Below are 19492 nucleotides of genomic sequence, written 5' to 3' on the forward strand. Positions count from 1 at the left end.
ATGCGGAAATGATAATGAATAGCCACTGGCCACAGATGGTCGTGATCCCTTTGAGCACACTGAGGAAAGTCATTAAGAACCTCAGTCAGAATACCCAATAAAGAGATACAGACTTGAATCGGATACTTTACCAAATCAAACACACAGGCGTAGGACATTAACATTATTATATCAATCTGTGATTTGTTCCTGGGATTTTCGTTCACATTAGTCACCAGTGCTGGTAGCATGAAACGGAGCAGAGACGTGGGAAATAAGAGGCACTGGCCAATTTTGAGGGGTTTGCCTCGAAGGAATGAGGAGCACCACAGAAACATGCGTTACCACAGACGGCCACCTCCAGGATTTCCGAATGCAAATTACCTGCGAAACCAAAATTATGTATCTATTCATTCTGTATGCGTTGTCTATATTCACTTTCGTTTGCTTTTTCCTTTCTTTGCCATTCGTCTTTCTTTCTCTCTCTATCGTTGGTGTTGTCCTCGGCCTGCACTGAATGGTCGGCTGGTCAGGGGAAGCGTTTGGGAAGAAGTCAAAGCGTGCGGCAGTCTGTCTTACTGGTCTTACTGGTCTTACTAGTTGTCAGTCTCGCCTCGGCGTGCCCAGGAAGCGGACGTGAAGATGAGAGGTATTTGACCGTTACCCAAAACAAGTTTCATTTAACTATGTGCAGTGGATAGATGTCGTTGCATCAATGGTGACCAAAACAAACAGATCGCAGCACTGAACCTCTCATACCGGTTGGTGTTTGAGAGGCGGAGAGTGTTTAGTGTGTGTATCGGTGATTGGTGTCAAGTGGGGTTAGTGATGTTGCTGCTCACAGATGAGGTAGGCAACCAGGACATTAATTTGCTTAGCACTCTGATAGGTTCCGTTACAGAGCATCGCTGTTTTATCAGTTTCAATCCTTTTTTTCCTTTTGTTTTTCCAGGGCATGAAAGGACAATTATAGCAGTAAAATTTGAGGTTATGAAGGTTTTATGTGTAGATGTGCATACTAATGTATTATGTGAGCATGTGTTTATGTTTGTACCCGTACGTATATGTGTAGACGTGTGTGTGCATACACACAGACACCTATATATGAACGTGTATGTATGGAAATGGCCATTTAGCTAATTTTCCTTCCTGTTTTTGACCATCTTAGTAATATATGGAGGTGGGAATTAAACTTGATAACCGTGATGGGCTCTCTTCAGTTAAGCAACTGCCGAAGACTGTGAAATCTGAAACTATTCTGACATTTGTGTGATCAACCCACAAATGAACTAACACACGCATGCATGTTTTTCACCACAGCGAATCAGGTTTATTGGAGTCATTGGGCTTTGCTTCACATATCACAGCATTGGGTATGGTTGAGATATGAGATAAAGCTGCTGAAAAGAACCTCTCGAACCCGTTAGATAGGAGGATCGACATGCTTGTAGTGAGAAAGAGAAAAATGGTTCACCTTGAATCCATTAACTTTACCGACTGAGGTATCACGGCAGCGTGTCCTAGTATTGTAAGATTTCAATTGAGTTCGATTGAATGTTGAGACAAACAGGTCTGAAAAGCTGCAGTGCACTTATTTTCAATTATGATAGTGCATGAACCAATAGCTTTGCTGCTCGTTATTTCCGATGAGAACGTATTTCTCGTGCTAGTGACCCTAAAGACTCACGTAACACGTTGAAGGATGAACGGTTGAATGATAGATGAGTGTATACTGTACTGTATATACTGTTGATGGTTAGATAGCTAATTGTCGAAAGAACAGGACACACTGATGGACGGGTAGACAGCATGCAGATGGTTAGATAGGAAGACATATAGATAGAGACGAATAGGTGGGCACACGGGTGGCTGGGTAAATTTTAAAAACAAGTTCTGGGAAGAACTTACTTTTGATACGGCACGGTCCACATAGAAAACGACACGCCCAATAATTCTTCTATCGTTGTGTGTGTATTCGTTTAAGCGATAACATTTTTACCGAGCCGTTGCCTAACAACGATATGAGGGTTACACATACAGACATACAGAGTGATAGGTTGGATTTATGAAGTATGCCGTTGAGATGGGTCCAAATGACATGTTATACATATCAAAGTTTAAATAAATAGTGATTCATGCATTCAAATTTTATGAGGGGGATAAGTAGACACACAGACAGCATGGTGATCCCATAAGCCTTGTTTTATTTTATTTTTTCAAAATAAGGAAAGTTGGGTAAAAACACTGACATGGATATCCATAGCTTATGTGAACAGAATGTATACAGAAGACATAATTTTCAACAGACAGCATGGTGATACCATAAGCCTTCTTTTATTTTTTTTTCAAAATAAGGAAAATAGGGTAAAAACACTGACATGGATATCCATAGCTTATGTGAACAGAATGTATACAGAAGACAATCTTCAACAGAAATTGAATGGCCTTCAGACACGTTCATTCAAGCACACGTTAACGTGACTGGGGAGCAGTTTTATAGTACATATTCTTCATTGGAGTTTCTGTGTAACGGACCGTACGTTTCCTGAAATCAAATTCCGACATTGCCCCTCTTCTAGCAGTCTGATATATGGGAACGTGAGTACTGCAGGCGCTGCAGTATTCATGAAGTTACATTCAGAGAAGTCGGAAAAACATCTGAAAACAAGGAGCACGGGAAAGTGCCAGGAAAGAATTTGCCTAGAAGTGCACGCACAACAAAATATAGGCTGTCAACATGACACGAAATCGGAGGCAGTATGGAAACCATAATATGAGTAACAAGGAGTACCCGATCCTCGCCCGGGACATGCCCGGGACATGCTTTCCTCCTAAATGCCACAATACAGTAATTGTATACTGAGCAAGCTGACTTAGGTGAGACTGCCTAGAAATGAGATGTAGCCTCTTATCGGGTGCTCGAGTAAAATATAAATGTATTATGAATAGTTCTAATTTCTGAGTCTAACGAAGTTTGTGGAAATATTTAGAATTATATTTAAAGTATTAAATTTTTAATTTATTATTCATTAATAGTATAGTTTTCACTTCTTTTTGCTTACACCCAACAGATCTAAAAGATAGATTTAGTTTTGTAAAAGAAACTTCAGAAGTTTTCTGAGTGGAAGTACAAGGAGTTGCCTTATATCCGAGGTTATGCGGACACAGTGTCTGTTGCTTGTGCTGCATCTTCATAGACGGTTCACGTTTTAATTTAAGAAATAAGTAAGTAAAGTGATTAAATTTTTATGTTTAAATGTAAGGGACTCTTTTAAAAGTTTCCGATTATTAAGGGATTGCCTGACAATTTTATACATGCCGAAAGATTTTCTTCAGTTAATAATGCTGGAGAGCTGGTGTTCTTTTCACGAACTGATCTTGCAAAAATCGATACCAACTTAATATTTATTTTTAAAAGAGGACACTTTCAATAAATGCCACCTTCTTTTACAGCAGTTGGAAGAAGATAAGGGTGCGAAGAATGAATGAATGAATAAATAAATAAATATATGTAAAACAGCCGTTTTAAAATATGTTGTATTGATAAAGTGTTAGGAAAAATATTGGGATCTGGAAAGGATGAAGGAAACAGACAACTACGATACATTTGTTACATAATGACAAGCGTCCTCACTTACACAGATGATAATAACAAGTATTTTCGTTGTATTGAAATGTAGGAAAGGGCGATATGCCGGGATGTGGTTAGGATGGGAGGAAAAAAACTATATACTCGTAGATCTGTAGCAAAACAGAATTTTTTACGAAACATTTCAGAGAACGCCATGTGCAGAGCCGCTGTATTACTTCTATTGTATGAGTAGTATGCCCTCGATCAGCTTGAGGTTGGGTTCCTCCAGAAAGGCGCAAGAAGTACATCCGCTTTGGACAATCTTAATGATTTATGGCTGAAAGGGTGATATGTGAACCCGGCCGTGCAATTTTCCGTTACTGCCTAGACAAGTAATTTTGTTTTACGGACCCGCGCGCACACACACACACAAACACAACAAAACAAATTGTTCTGCTTCTGTTGTATATTAAATAATAGCACAAAAACCATGAACGCTGTGAAATTTACATACGGTAAATAAAACAGCACGTTAAACGTTGTTCTCTTGTAAAATGTGTACCGAAGATATGATGAATTATTCCTGTTGCTGTTGTCGTAGTCATCGTTGTCGCTGTCGCTGACGTCATCCTCGTCGACGTCGTAGCCGTTGTCGTCGTCGTTGTCGGTGTCGTCATTTTCGTTGTCGTTATCATCGTTGTCGTTGTCATTGTGGTCTTTGTCGTCGTCATTGTGGTCGTTGTCGTCGACGGTGGCGGCGTTGTGGTAGTCGATGATAATGCGTTTAGAAGCAGAGGGCTTAATTATTTGAGTCCGATAAATGATTAGGTTCATCGGGAAGTTGGAGCCTGGCTTCACAGAAAGGGATGAAGACACACTCGGTTCAGAATCGCCAAAAGTTGGAGCGGAGGCGTTTGCTTTTTTGTGTGTAATGTTCTACTCGAATGCAATATGCCGTTGTTACTGAGCTAAGCACGATAGTTATATGCCGACTGTCAAGAAAGAAAGCGAGTCCCAAATTAAATACGGTTCGAAATTATAAGCTGTCTGAAGAATAATGAATTCTTAAGTTATTTAACGACATTGTTTCAAAGTCAAAAGTTAATAGCGTCGAACGGGACACAAATATCGTAAATACTCAGTAGTTTAGGATTTAGCTCTGTCCTATTTTAACCCATTTTCCTGGCAATTTCCCATAGAGAACAAGGAGGATCACTTGCGATAACCGGTGATCATGCAGGGTGTTGAATCGCGTACCTTCCGAAGACAAGTTGCCAAGGAAGCATAGTCAACTTTTATTCTTTTATCATACTCTTATCAGTTTTTGTGTTATTACTTTGCCATTAAACACTTATTTGTGGAAGCATAAGGTAAAGGTAAGGTGAAAGGTAAAGTTGTGTCCCTATGCTTAACTAATATGAACTATGCCATGCAGGCGTATGGGGGAGTTGATGTATACTATATCCCCATTTTTTGACCTCGACACTAGCTGGAGATGAGTTGTCAGCGTCACGCCCCGGCGCTTTACGCCCAGAGAAGAGCCCCCTTGTACCCATTTTGGGGAAGCATGTCTGAAGAAAATGAAACTATAAACGTAGGCAGGATTAACTGTCCTACCTTAGTGCTTGAGGAGAAAAATGCTGATATATTTTGCTTGCTGCATCCATGTGACCACGGAAACCTCTCCGGCAATCCTCACCCGCGGCTCAAGTTGAAGTTCATCAAAGTGACCTGATATTTTAGTAGCAATCAGCAGTTTTCATGACGGTGTCTTCCTTTTACAGCAAAGTATAGCTTTGTAATTGCTAATCTGACAGTGATTAGAGCTCGTACTATCTCTGAAGTCTATGGATCGAAGTTCCTCTACGTTTATACCGAAGTTAGACCTTACTTACAAAGAACGGAAATATAAGAGAATTTCGTGAAGGAAAAATGAAAACGTGTACCAGAATAAATGCAATGTAAGCGAAAATTTGAGGAAGGAACTAATTCCATATTCTGTAAATGGATGAACAGATTACTACAAAGTTAAATGTTTAACCCATTGTAGCTGAATTGGCAATGAGAGGCTCTCAAAAGTTGCACTTCCTAACGAACCAAAGGAATTCGGAGATACAGGGAGACCATTTGAGAGCCATACACGAATTCAAATCAGGCTTCATCCTAATTTGCGGATGCTCAAGGAAGAACAATTATCCTATAAGAGCGGTTTAATTGCACGTTGGATGTATGCCGACTTAAAAAGACGACTAATATCTAAGCAGCACACAATATATCCCGTTATACGTAAGTCGGAATTTGTCGTGTTCCGTCTTCTTGGATTCAGTGAACAATTCAGTTTGAATTACTGGCGTCCTTGTCCTTTTACATCCGGTTGCGAGGCGTAGGAAGCATTGTTTGTTTGGCCTGTCCTCAACGTCTGTCATTGCTGAGACCGACCCTGTCCATAATTGACTATCTTGCTTTTAAACTCACACTCCATAAATCAAATCCTTGCAATTCTTTATCACTTCATCCGCTAATACGTTTCTTATCTACATGTGATTAGTTAATGTTATGCTGACATAGCCACTTATTGATTTCTGTTTCCAGTATTTAAGTGGCGGCAGTGTAACCTGGAATCCTTTGAATACTGCCTTATACGAGCGTTTAATTACGAATAGTCGCATATTTATAATATCCTCATGTCTTTCCGCTTTTCTTCCGGCCTGTTCGCCAGGTGGTTGCTAGGAGACCGTATGAACCATGATATAAGGGTAAGATTAATTCCACGTTCATCTCCTGCTGTCTACTAATATCAGTGCGTCGTTTAAGAGCTTCAAACCGAGAAACCTGAATCAAGTGGCACATCTTATGACACATTAGGAAGGTGCCTGGTTCTTATCTCGGTCGGGAAACCGATTATTATTTTTCTTTTTTTTTTCAGATTTCCCTCAGTCCTTCCACGCAGTTTCCGAAAGGGTCTTATATTACATCACGAACACTTCCTTCACACCTTTGCCCGTTTATTCGATTCAACATATCTAGTCTGAAGTACTGATAATGTCGCGAAATAAGCTACCAATAATAATAATAGGTTAAAAGTCTTTATTTATTTTACATTACGATGTATATTCGACTTGTATTAATACATGGGAGCCGAGAGAGCGTAGTTGATATAATGACGGACTATGGACTGGACGACCGAGAGGTCGGAGTTCGAGTCCCGGTAGGATCAACAATTTTCTCGTCTCAACGAACGTCGTCGAGACCGCCTTCCGGGCCCACCCAGCCTCCTATGCAATGGGTACCGAGGTCTCTTACCCCGGGTGTAAAGCGGCAGGGGTATGAAGCTGATAAGTCACCTCCAGCTAGTACTGAGGTCAAGAAAATGTGGATGTTTAAATCCACTCCCCCATACGCCTTCATGGCGTAGTGCTTAAATACTCAAACACAGGGATAACTTAGTGATGTATGAGAATGAATCTAATACATATTCTGTAAATAGTTACAAACACTAAGCACAGCTTATTAAGGACATGTGATACAAGAATTGAATAATTTCATTATTTCAGTACAAGTTATTTTAAGCCAAAGTAAACAAAGGAACGGATACTTGAACAGTTGGTTTTCAGTGTAAGCCACGTCAGACAATGAGGCAGTATATGGAGTTAGGTTCTCACAGCGGTGGTTATGAAGAGTACTTTCTTCTGGAATATAATGCCACGTAGTCCGTAGAAAGTCAAACGACGCTTCGGAGGAACATGTCGCCTCCATCTTCAGGGTAGAAGAATAAGCCAACTAAGAAACCAGCTTGAAAACAGGTGGAAAGCAGAGTCAGATCTGTACACTACGTCACGAGCCAGAAGACATTAATAGGAAGAAATTCTTCTGTTCCACCATGATGGAAGACTTTATCCCATTGGCTTACACAGACGTGAAATTTCCTTGCAGCCTCATACAGACTTAATTCTTTTAGTGCAGTTAAAAGAAAGAATTTTACACGCTATGAGTTCCATTTTATAGGAGAAAATAGAAAGAGATGAAAAGAGGAAGAAAAGTCGAAAGAAAGGGAGAACAGACCTATGTATTAGAAGAAAAAACGAACTCCTAAGTGTGTTTACAAATTCTGGAAAAAATAAAAATAAAATTACCTTAATGTGGAAATGGAACAGACACGGTCAGCTGCTGGGTTAAGGCGACTTAACATCTAAAGTATAGAGTAGCTTGCTGTGGAAAGTATAGTAAAGATAAAACGATTATTTCCTGTTTTTTGACGGTGTTTTACGTCTGATTAAATATTTTACTCCACTATTTAGAGTCTTGCCGTCTTAAAACATAGGCTATAAGACGTTGAAGATACTAATTGGGGATTTCTTCTGTACAATCTCGAGCGATGTTACAGATTTCCGTGATTAAATTCCCGTGACTGCCGGACACGCATCTTTGGCTGAGGATTTCCTTCTTGCACTTTCTTCAAGTTCCACATGAACGCTTCAGGATTCTCCGCTGCTCTTTCTGGTATGTTTATCCTACATCATCAGCCGCTACAGAGAGCAGCACAAGAAGCGTAAACTGAACAAAGAATATCAGAAAACACTGGAAAGAAAAATAATGCTTTACTTCAGAATGAACTAATACTGGTACCTACATAACTTTGCTCAGTTACGTAAGGTGGGGTGCATATAATCTTTTCTTCGTTGATTCCGAGTTCACGTGATGTTCTCAACCCTAATTTGTTTAGGAAAGGGTGTTAATACCTCTGATTTTTATGTTAAATTTCTTACCTCAGTTATCTCAGTCCGTTGAATTTTTTAAGGGAATTGTTACAAAGAAAGTTTATAAAAGTACCTAAGCTCAATATCTTGAAAAGTTTCGGAAAGGTAGCTACAATTATACTACGATCTCAAACTTGCTTCCACTAGGATGAAATCGTTTTGGCAAACTTGCAGATTAAAAGCTAATTTAGTGAACAATTTCTAACCCCTCTTTTCTTTAAATGTCTTCATAGCATCCGCAATGGTCATGATCTAGAAATAGTTCTGTCTTCTTGGGGCTAATGTCCGTGTAGTCCATTGAAAATCAACTGATGTTTCGGAGGAACATGTCGCCTCAAAATTCGTGTTTGGAGAAACCAAGCAAGAAACCGGCATGGAACAGACAACGAGCGAGAAATTCTCTCAGGCGTCAGGATATATTTTGGACAGCCATTCAACCGACACTTGGTGTCTTGATATCGAACCTTGTTTGGTCTCCTGACCAGATTGTGGCGTATAGCCGACATTGGTGTCTTGGAATCGAGCCTCATCTGGTCTCCTGGCCAGATTGTAGCGTACAGCCGACATTGGTATTTTTTCCTTGATTTTGCTCATGCTCTTAGAGGAGAAAAGAAAAAGAAATATACAGATGTTGTAAGAGGGCTGCACGTATATTGAAGGCATGCCGTCATAGTAGTGGTTTATCTCCTTTTGGAATGAAAGATATACGGAGACGTCAACATTACGGGGGTGATTTCCCTGTCGTTTTCTTATGGTGGGCACCATCACTGATATTTGTCGGATCCAGCCATACTTCTCGCTGTCCACTTTTCCAATCCTCAGGGGGGGGGGGGGTTAGTCATTTCTAATCGGAGCTCTAAGTGCCGGTTGGAATTGAGGAGGTGTTCCCCTTATTTTTTCTAGTTTTTGCAGATAGAGGATTTTCGAGAGGGTTGGCTGTCTTCCTGCCGCCTGTGGTAACAGGTTTTTGTGAGTCACTGGGCTCGGGGACTGTGCCCCTGGAAACTTAGGATATTTGCCCTGGAGCCGACCCTTTCGAAGGCGATGGTCTTGGTTCTGGAGCAAGATCTTCAGAAACTGTCGGCTTTAGCTCACGATCCGGTACTTGTATGAACTGAAGGTTTTGGCTCGGGGGTCGGACGTTTGAAGTGGAATCCTCGCCGAGACGCTGCGAGTTCTGCATTCGCAGTTGAGTGCTAGTGTAGCATTCCAGCAACATCTGGGGCAGCCCCTTTCCGACATACTACTGGCAGGCATTTCTCCTAGCTTTTCCTCTTCTTCCACGATCCGTATCCAGGGGTCGCCGGCAGTATTAATCTTCGAAGAGCCGCTATATAACTTCCGGATATTTCGTAAGGGTCTTACGCAAGCACTCCCTCTCCGGTGTCTCAGCGATAAGGCGACTATGTTTCTTGTGGAGTCTTGAACACCAAGCGTTACCTGCGCTCAGCAACAGTCATGTATTCTGCGATCGTAGCGCTCAGGAGGATCTCACACCAATCGACACCGGATGGCAGAATCCAGAATCTCAAGAAATGAGGTCTGTTAAATAGAACTGCTCGGGTATGATCAGGCTTCGATCATTCATAACCGATGAAGCCATTCACGTGTGATCATACTGAAGCATAAGGGACCTGGGAAGCCAATCCATCAGTTCCCATTGACATTCCCATTCCCATCAATTGACCAAGGCTAACGGACAGAAAAGAAGGAAGAGTGTCTAGGACTTCCCCTGAGAATGGCTACCTCAGCAGGTTGGTGTGTGTGGTAGGCCGAGAGCTGAGGTGGGTGAGGAAGAAGTGTGCAGACATGCAGTTTGGTGATAAGAAGGGTAAAGACAGTGGAGGAAGGGCAGAGAAAGAAGGAAAGGCTTATGATTGATGTCTTACCGAGGAGGACAGGGTCGGTGACCCGATGAAAGCAGCGTACACAGATTTACGTGGTCCAGTGAAGAAACAAAGTAGAGAGAGAGAGAGAGAGAGAGAGAGGGAGTCCTGTCTGGTTCGCTTCCTAAGATCTATCAGGGAGGAGAAGAGTTTTTGTTACTGCCTGAGACAGAAGCAGTCCTTCCTGTTCATATAATTGGGATGAAAATCAATCTTAATTTCCTTTCTGATGATGCGATTTATATATCTAGTTCACCACCATACGGCAGAGGCACTGCTTAGTTAACTAGTTAACTTCGTTAACTATGACAGACTACGGTTGGGCGATTTGCCCAACAAAGACAAAATAAATACTATCAGCATTTAAAAGTTTCAATAATGGCTTCTATTTCCACTCATGTTCATTTTGAATTAACACGCTGCCGCACGCTATTCTGAATGATGTCAGTTTCAGTTTCCACAAATTAATCTACTTCCCACCTCAACCGGTCGATACACATTAAATTATGATTTCACTGAATATTCACGTTATCCAGAATGTTTCTGCCCATTCTCTGCAATCCCAGGTATGAATGACGTAAACAGTTCCCATCTCATAGATCACGCATGTCCAACGCGTCGATCGCGGGACGATTTTTGGTCGATCTCATAGGCTTATAGGGAAACTATACGTGAAAAGCATTTAAATTCACTTGTAATATGATATTATTGTATTCAGATTTTGAAGGGAAAGTACGTATTAAAGTAGTCTGTACTTTCAATGTATATTGCTTTTACAACTAACATCATGCGTCGTGTTATTTTTACCAATATTTTTGCTTAAAGCGAGGTACGACGATAGGAGAGGGTGGTAGATCACTGGCAGTTTTGACACTAAAAAGTCGATCACAACCTGTTTGAAGTTGGGCATGCCTGTCATAGAATATGTGACCACTGGTCAACTCATTCGGATGTTATGGGGAAGAGACCTTGAGTTCACGTGTGTGTTTGGAGATCGCCGTAAAGCCTCGGGGCGCGCCACTTGCCGTCCCGAGCTCAGGCGCTGAACGGACAGAGCAAGAAGAGATGACGTTGCAAGCGATGTTTGCGATATTACAAGTAACACGTCCGTACGTTTACTAAGGCCAATGACCGTATCATAATTTTGCCGGTAGCCGTAGGCATGCGCATTTGATCATGAGATTTGCTAGTCGATTTCACTGAATATATATATATGATATAAGCAATGGAAATTTGTTTCCAGCTAGGTCGAGAGAGTAATGAAGCCTGGCTGCCTGTTCCGTGATTACTTCCTCAGCTTTTTGTTGCGGACATCGTTTGGATATACAGAATAGCCCTAGGATTTAATATAATAGTTTCTGTATATGCGATCATCGGATTCTCAAGAAGTAATATGCAGTTACCACTTCTAATGGATTTTAATGCTGTAAATTATTTTGAAGTTGTAGCAGCCTACGACAAGCAGTCAGCCTAATATATTGTTATTCTCCAAACATTAATTTCATTTAAATTTAAGTTATATGTTAATAATTAGTAGTCTGTTTATCATGGAATAACTATAGTATGTGAAGTTTTAGAGGTTCACTTAAAAGCACGTATCTAAATTTTTTCATATAAACCAGTTCCTTAAATGGTGTCTTGGAAGTGCTCTGATACGGAACAATAAATCTATCATTCATTGTAAAGTAAAAAGAGTAAGTAAAGGTATCACTGTAACAGGCCTTGGAGGCCTGTTAGATGGAGGTTGTTAGATGTTGAGGTTCCCATATTTTATAGACAGTCGGCTCATAGATGGCGGTGAGGTTATCAGCCTTACCTGCCGGCTGCCCTTTACCCCCAAGAACATTCCTGGTACTCATTTCTGTTAGAGGCTGAGTCGACCCCAGGGCCATAGTGCGGCTGGAAGGATTAGGTAAATTTAAGAAATTCAATGACCTCACCGGGATTCCATCCTGCGACCTTCCGGCTTGTAGCATAGTGCCTCAACCAACTACGCTACCGCTTGTCCCATCATTTACTGTATATTCCCGACATCCGTGGATCACTGCCTGAGCAAGAACCATTCGCAAATCATGTTGTACCAGTCCACACTGGGTATATAAATATTACAGTGACTACTTCATTAGTATGCAGGAATGCATATATCTCCATGAAGTTTTAAGATGTATTTGAGTAAACACTATCCGTGTTTGCCTCCTGTTGTTGTAAAGCACGTTCGACAACGAAGTGATACTAATTAATGCTAGTGGGGTGGGACTAATCACTTGTACTGCGGCCACTTCTGGCCTATTGTACCAGCCCCAGATGATAGGTGAGGGTGATTGTGGAGCAATTGGTGGAATGAAGATTGGCAGGGGAAACCGAAGTACTCGGAGAAAACCTGCCCTAGCGCCACTTTGTCCACCACAAATCCCACTTGACCAGAACCGGGATCGAACCCGGGCCGCCGCGGTGGGAAGCCAGCGACTAATCGCTTGAGCTATGGAGCACCCCAGAATTGCTTTCCTTACAGAAACAATTGAAGCACTTATTTTGTTGCAGATTTGCCTCGTTTTTCGAAGTGCTAAATATATGTTCACTCACTCTTCCGTCCCACCCACAGATTTGTGCCTTCTTTCTAACTTTCTCACTTCCTCTCTCCATTCCTTTCTTCCTCTGTGCAGCTCGTAGCATGCAGCGTTACTTCCCTTGAACGGCCTGAAGGAATCGAAGTGTTTACGAAGCGCATGCCATTGGATCAGACGTCTCCGTCATGGGAGAGTAAGGTGCTCGTATAAGATTGCAGTCTTCTGGGATGTGACGCCGTATAATTTGTTGGATGGATACCGACTTTCAGAATAAGAAATACAGCCGGCAGATTCTTTCGAAGCTTCGATATCAAACTACCAAACTATACGGAGTCACATTACAGACCACCATGTTCTTGATACCGCTGTGAGATTCTAAACCCCGCGACGGTGCTTGTTCCGCGGTAACAGTTCCAACCTTCAAGATGGCGACAAGGAAGTTCGTCCGAAACGTTTGCTATTACCTATGAGACTACACGGCGTCATGGCCCAGAAAAAAATAATATCTTAAATTTTATTATCTATAGCGACTGGCTACGGACTGGACGACTAAGGGATCGGAGTTCGAGTCCCGGCAGGGTCAAGAATTTTCTCTTCTCCACGTTGTCCACACCGGCTCTGAGGCCCTCCCAGCCTCTTATCCAATGAGCATCGGGACCTTTGTCCCCGGGGGTAAAGCGGCCAGGGCGTGAAGCTAACCACTCACCTCCAACTAGTATCAAGGTCAAGAAAATGTGGCTCTATACATCTGCTCTCCCATACGCCTGGAGGCACTTGGTAGCGTACTTGGTTGAGGCACTACACTACAAGCCGGAAGGTCACGGGTTCTATTCCCGATGATGTCATTTTATTTTTCAATTTCCTAATCCTTCCCTGGTTCGACTCAATCTCTAACAGAAATGAGTACCAGGAATCTTCCGGGAGGGGGGGGGGGTAAAGGGAGGCCGGCGCGTAAGGCTGACAACCTTACCGCCATCTGCAAGCCGATTGTCTAGAAGATGTGGGAGCGTCGACGTTTCACAATCCTATGGGCTTTCACGGTCTGTTACAGGGATAGCTTTACATTTTCATACTTTAATGTAATATAATTTTATGACACAAAGGGGGATTTCATTATTTGATGTAAATTTGACGTATAATAAGTAAAACATATATTCTTTACAGAAGTTTGAAGGTTCGACTTACGCTTCAAAACTGAATATAATTTACATGTATGCGGACATGATGTAGAAACGGTAGAAACCGTGTATTATTTTGAAAGTATAGCCTTGTGTGTTATCGAGTAAGAAGAGTTCTTCGGGAAGTTCGGTTAATGACAAAGTGTGCTGTGAATTGCAGTTCAGTGGAGACTGTAACTAGGCCTAACCTGATTGCAACATTGAAATAAATGTCGTATCTGAAGGGATGAACGCTTCTGTAGTCTAGTGGCTAGAATTCCTGGCTACAGATCAAGAGGTTCGATTTCCGGCGCTTCCAGATTTCCTGAGAAGTAGTGGAACGGGGTCCACTCAGCCGCATGATGATAATTGAGGAGCTATTTCAAGGAAATAGCGGCTCCGGTCTAGGAAACCGAGATTAACGGCCATGGGGATCCGTTGCGCTGACCACGCAACACCCTCTATCCGCTAAAGTTGGCACTAACTTCGCTGACAAGCGGCTGTCGCTAGGTCGGTATAGTACGCTTGCGGACTACATGCCACGGAGTTTGTATCTGAAGGGATAATTCCTCCTCAAGATTAGCTACCATCTGTCTAGCAATACAATCTGTTGGCCTAATGCCACCGCATTACTTACGCACAAGAATGAAAGTTTTCGGCATGCGATGAATTGTATTTAAATGAAATGTATATTTATATACATGCTGACTCCTTAATTGAGGTAGGAAGAAGCAACTTCCTCGTAATTGCTGAGAATATGAAATTTATGAAATCTTTGGTTGTTTTCGGAACATCATTTGTTGAATGTTGAATGTATATGAGTTCAGAAATGTACACGTGGCTGCCCTTTTGTGTAATTATCTCGACGGTCGGACGAACGTACCGAACTCAATAATCGTTCCGTGGAGGTGCGAACGCTGTTACAAACTGAATTGTTATGTAGTACAAGTATTGTGTCTTTCCAGTTTTGTTATTTGTTTTGCAGAACTGATCACACGAGCGTGACGTCTCGTATGCGGTTGTTATAGAAATTAAAATTCTATTGAGATGATGGCTAACTGAGAGTTAATATTCTAGAAAAAAAATATTTCGTAAGTTATTTAGCCTGACATCTTCAACTCAGCTCTGCCAGTTCTTTCTTCACTTCTCATGAAAATTACAAAAATACAAATCATAAATGAAAGGTCCCAAGGAAACAACCTATTGAGTGCAAAAGCGGCGTAACACATCCTACACATTAACCTTACATTCGTCACTCTGCCCCTACAGATACAGTGTCATATATACAGGATGATCCGAAAGTCTCAATCCATTCTTCAGTCTTTTTTGCTTCTATCAGCGTAATCAAGAAATATGTTCAGCATTGAAGAGAGAGCAGCGTTTTTCTTTCCGCTCGATTGCGTGGACTAACAACATGTGCAACAAAATTTTGAATGAAACTTAAGAAAACCAGCTCCTACTATAATCAATATCCGACTTCTAGTTAACAAGTTCAAGAGAACAGGAACATGTGCTCGGTGAGGAACGTTCAGGCAACCACAGACTTCTGAAGAAGACGTAGGACGCATTCACCAAGCAATTGAGCAAATCCCACGTGCATCAGTTCGCCACTTATGTAACCAACTTGACACACAAAGACAATTGTTTGGAGAGTTTTGCAATTTAAATGCAAGAAACGAGTGCCTTATCTTCAAGTGCGTGACTACCGCAATAACACTTTTCGGTATACATGGATAGGGAGATTTGCACAGAAACATTGGGCGCCACGCTCCCCCGACTTGACACCATTAGACTTCTTTGCCTGGGGCTTCATTAAGTCTCAGGTGTACAGAACAATGGTTCCTGATCTTAATGACCTACGGCAAAGCATTTACGAAAGCAGCAGAAGCATTGACACCCAAAATGCTTCGTGATGTTTTCAGAGCTACTGTGGAACGCTGGGAACAATATCTTGAAATGGAAGGGGGGCAAGCTGAGCTGTTCTGAATATGTTACACAACAGTGACCCCCTTAGCATATCTAACATTCATTAACCTTGGCGAAGCCGTTCTGTAATAGATCACCCTGTACTAGTGAATGTTTATGGCCCATAAATTGACAAGTCTAGGGGACGTACACTTTGCTGTTGTTATATATCGTTTTTTTTTCTTTGGCGCTACAGCCTCAATTTGGGCCTTGGCCTAACTCTATGAATTTCTCCGTTTCACTTTGGTTTACTAGATCTTAGACATCCTGTAGGACTCCTTGGGCGGGTGATCAGCTCGTCGCAGGGCCTCTACCTGTACACAAACACAGAAAAACGAACGCACACACACACACACACATACACACACACAAACACACACACAAACAGTGAACATCACGCCCTGAGTGGGACTCCAACCAACCATCCCGGCTTCCGAGCTAGCGAAAACAATGTATGCTTTAGGCCGCTCGGCCACCGTGACCGGCCTGTTATCTATCATTACTTCAATTTGAAGTGTTATGTCAACTGGAACTATACGTAGTGGGTGTGTCGAACAAAAGAAGAGCATAATTATGTATGGTAAATTGTAAACAGCCGGTCACGGTAGCCGAGCGGTCTAAGGCATGCACTGTCTTCGCTCGCTCGGAAGCCGGGATCGTGGGTTCGAATCCCACTCAGGTCATGGATGTTTGTGTGTGTGTTTTCTATGTTTGTGTGCAGGTAGAGGCCTTGCGACGAGCTGATCACCCGCCCAAGGAGTCCTACCGAATGTGTAAGATCTAGAAAAACCGAAGTGAACGGAGAAGTTCATGGAGGTAGGCCTAGGCCCACTGGGGCTATAGTGCCAAGGGGAAAAAAAAACCAATGCATATCCTTGATTTTTAGATCAGTCTGTTTGCGTTTTTTTAGTAATCTGTTCCTTTCAGGTTAGATGGTTGTCTAGATGAATACCTAAGTATTTTGTGCTGGGTGTTTCAGGTATTTGTATGTTATTAAAGAAACTGCATGACCTTGTTCTCTTCTTAGACTGAAGTTTACTTGCACTGACTTGGTTTCGTTGATTTTTATTTTCCATGTATTTGTCCACTCTTGTATTTGATTTAGATGATTTTGCAAAGTGAAGGTAGCTATTGCTGGATCTGTGTTGGCTGAGATGATCACGGTGTCGTCCGCAAATAACGACAACATTTTGATCGAATTTTTGGAAAGTACAAACCGAATATTTGCAAAGAAAACGTGGAGAAATTTAATTAATTGTTAAAGAAACTGGCTATGAGGATGTGGACTGAATTAATCTTGTCCAGAATGATCCAGAGGCGGATTCTTATTAACTTGTCTGGCTATTATAAAAGATGGAGAATTTCTTGACCGACTGAGCTACTATCAGCTTCTGGAAGACAGTACTGCATGAGATAGTTACCCTTAGAAACCGCACACGGTAATATTCACGCGGGGTGGTAGAAATGTAAGAGTTGAAGGCTTTTGTTTGGAAGTAAGTTTTTGAACTGTCGGTGTTGGTAAGAGAATGTTACTGTATGGCTGTTACGCAGTTTGTTGCCTTGGAGACAGACGATTATTATGCAGAGCGATGAGGTTTTCTGTTCCCTGTCCACAGAACTTGGAGTCTTTTTCTTTGAGTTTTCATTTGACTGTTATTTGTACATCGTCACGAGTTTTAAAGATATCGCTTGAGGGCTAGACACGTTAGCAACGCTCGGTGTCAGACAGGGCCTGGAGCTGTAAGCAGGGCGTGTTCTCTCTGAAGAGCTCTGCGGCCCTAATATCACTCTAGTTGCCATGTTAAAGTGACTCACAGAAATCACACAACATAGTTAGAGAGCAGTGTTGCCAATCACACATGCCGCATCATTTAAGTTGTTTGCTACAACAGGTGTATACCGAGTAATCTTCATGTATAATTTTCCTTTGCAGGTATGTGCCAAAGGCTGTTAAGAGGAAGTACTTCAATTCGTCACACAGGGTATTGTAGGAGGTAGGAATAGTTTTGTTTCAGTTCTAAGTTAAAGACATTATTTCTGGTATTCACTACGTAGCGTTGAATAATAAGATATGGAAAGAACTGCTGAAGTCCTGTTTTAAGAAACTGTCTAAGCATTTACCTCCAGTGTCCAAGGGGAAACTATGGGAAACCTTATTCAGGATGCCGATCTCTGGACTGAGAGTCGAACAAGAGATCGTGCAACAACAGAGATATTTTACTTATTTAACTACAGATTTCATCTCCAAATGTTACTTCTCTTCGGATAGTAGTTAGTGACGAAAGGGAAAGGAGATGGGGAGAAGTGATAATGGATAATTTAAGGACCTCCCAGTCCTCCCGCAACCCCTGTGGCAGGACAGCCAGTCTCTGGACCGGAACTCTAAACCGATACCTCCTGAACAGGAAAAGCGATTGACAGCTGCTCATTTGCGATGTTTTATAAGAACAGTTTTGTGATATTTGTCAGAAATGTTTTCTCTTATTTCGAGAAATAATAGAAATTATGCGCACTCGAAAACAAATTGGATAGGAAAATAAAGGATGAGGTTTGGTGATGTAGGACATTATATTTGTGTAACTAGGAACTTGTGACTTATATTGGTCATCTAATATTGTTGATGCTATGTAATACGGAGGCTACAATGATCTGGGCATGTTTTTACGAGGGAAAAATAGGGAATTTATACCAGATATTGATTGGGAAGTTGTGTAAGACGCGACCATTTTGAGACTAATGAATCTGGAGACTAAGACTGAGATCCTCTTAGATTAGTATATTGTGAAAATGAAAACTGGATGGATCTTGAAGATAGCCGTCTTCTGGGATGTGGCGCCGTGTATAAATTGTATTAACCGACGTTTTGGAGGAACGTATCGTCTCCATCTTCAGGTAGAAAACAAGAAGAAATCTACAAGCGAACCAGCTAGAGCAGGTGCAACAGACTGAGTCAAGTCGAGTAAACACATATATATAAGAGAAGGAGGAAAATGAGTGTGGCTACATAGGGAATAGTAGAGAGGGGGAGGGGGGAAGGGTCTGGTGGAATGGCCAGCATGTAGTAGGCCAGAACTGGTTCATACTCGCCACCATTCAGCTTAAGCGTTCTACTGCGGGAGACTTAGCTCAGTTTTACATTAAATATGGCAAGGATGTCCAATTTACATTGAAAATAACGTAAATTTTACCTATCTTAATTTTTAAAATAAATCAGCAACTTTCATTTTTTAGTTTTGTTTTTGACTATGGCTCAGTGCATGTAATTTGTTAAACCTGTGTTATAATTAATTAATTGGTTGACTTAACATGGCCTAATTACGACGTGTTCAGCTTCAGCGCACTCTCTCAGAAGTGCGGAACTCGAAACCGACATGAAATAGAGTTGTAATACCATACACATACAGTAAACCCTCGCTAATCAGGTTTTTAATCCAGATGTTGGATAATCCTGATCTGTATGTGAACAATTAAAAAATTCTGTTCACAGTTGAGTATAAACTTTAAAAGACACATGGAACTTAGGAGCAAATGGGTTTAGAGCAAGAGGACTTTCAGACTGTGTTGAGGGCAGCTGGAGAGACTGAAACCACACAAAGTATCCAAGCTTTGC

The 19492-nt window shown here is 41.6% G+C and overlaps 1 protein-coding gene across 1 annotated transcript in view; it reads left to right on the plus strand.

Moving 5' to 3' along the window:
• The first annotated feature begins 584 nt into the window (after window positions 1-584).
• LOC111862291 overlaps window positions 585-19492 on the plus strand; it is a 181977-nt gene continuing 163069 nt past the window's right edge. The window contains exon 1 of the mRNA XM_023847557.2: window positions 585-828. Within this exon, the coding sequence (XP_023703325.1) occupies window positions 824-828 (5 nt within the window). The 5' untranslated portion in view covers window positions 585-823. The remainder of the gene's footprint in view (window positions 829-19492) is intronic.

The sequence above is a fragment of the Cryptotermes secundus genome, unplaced genomic scaffold (genome assembly GCF_002891405.2).
Source record: "Cryptotermes secundus unplaced genomic scaffold, Csec_1.0 scaffold88, whole genome shotgun sequence".
Lineage (NCBI taxonomy): Eukaryota > Metazoa > Arthropoda > Insecta > Blattodea > Kalotermitidae > Cryptotermes > Cryptotermes secundus.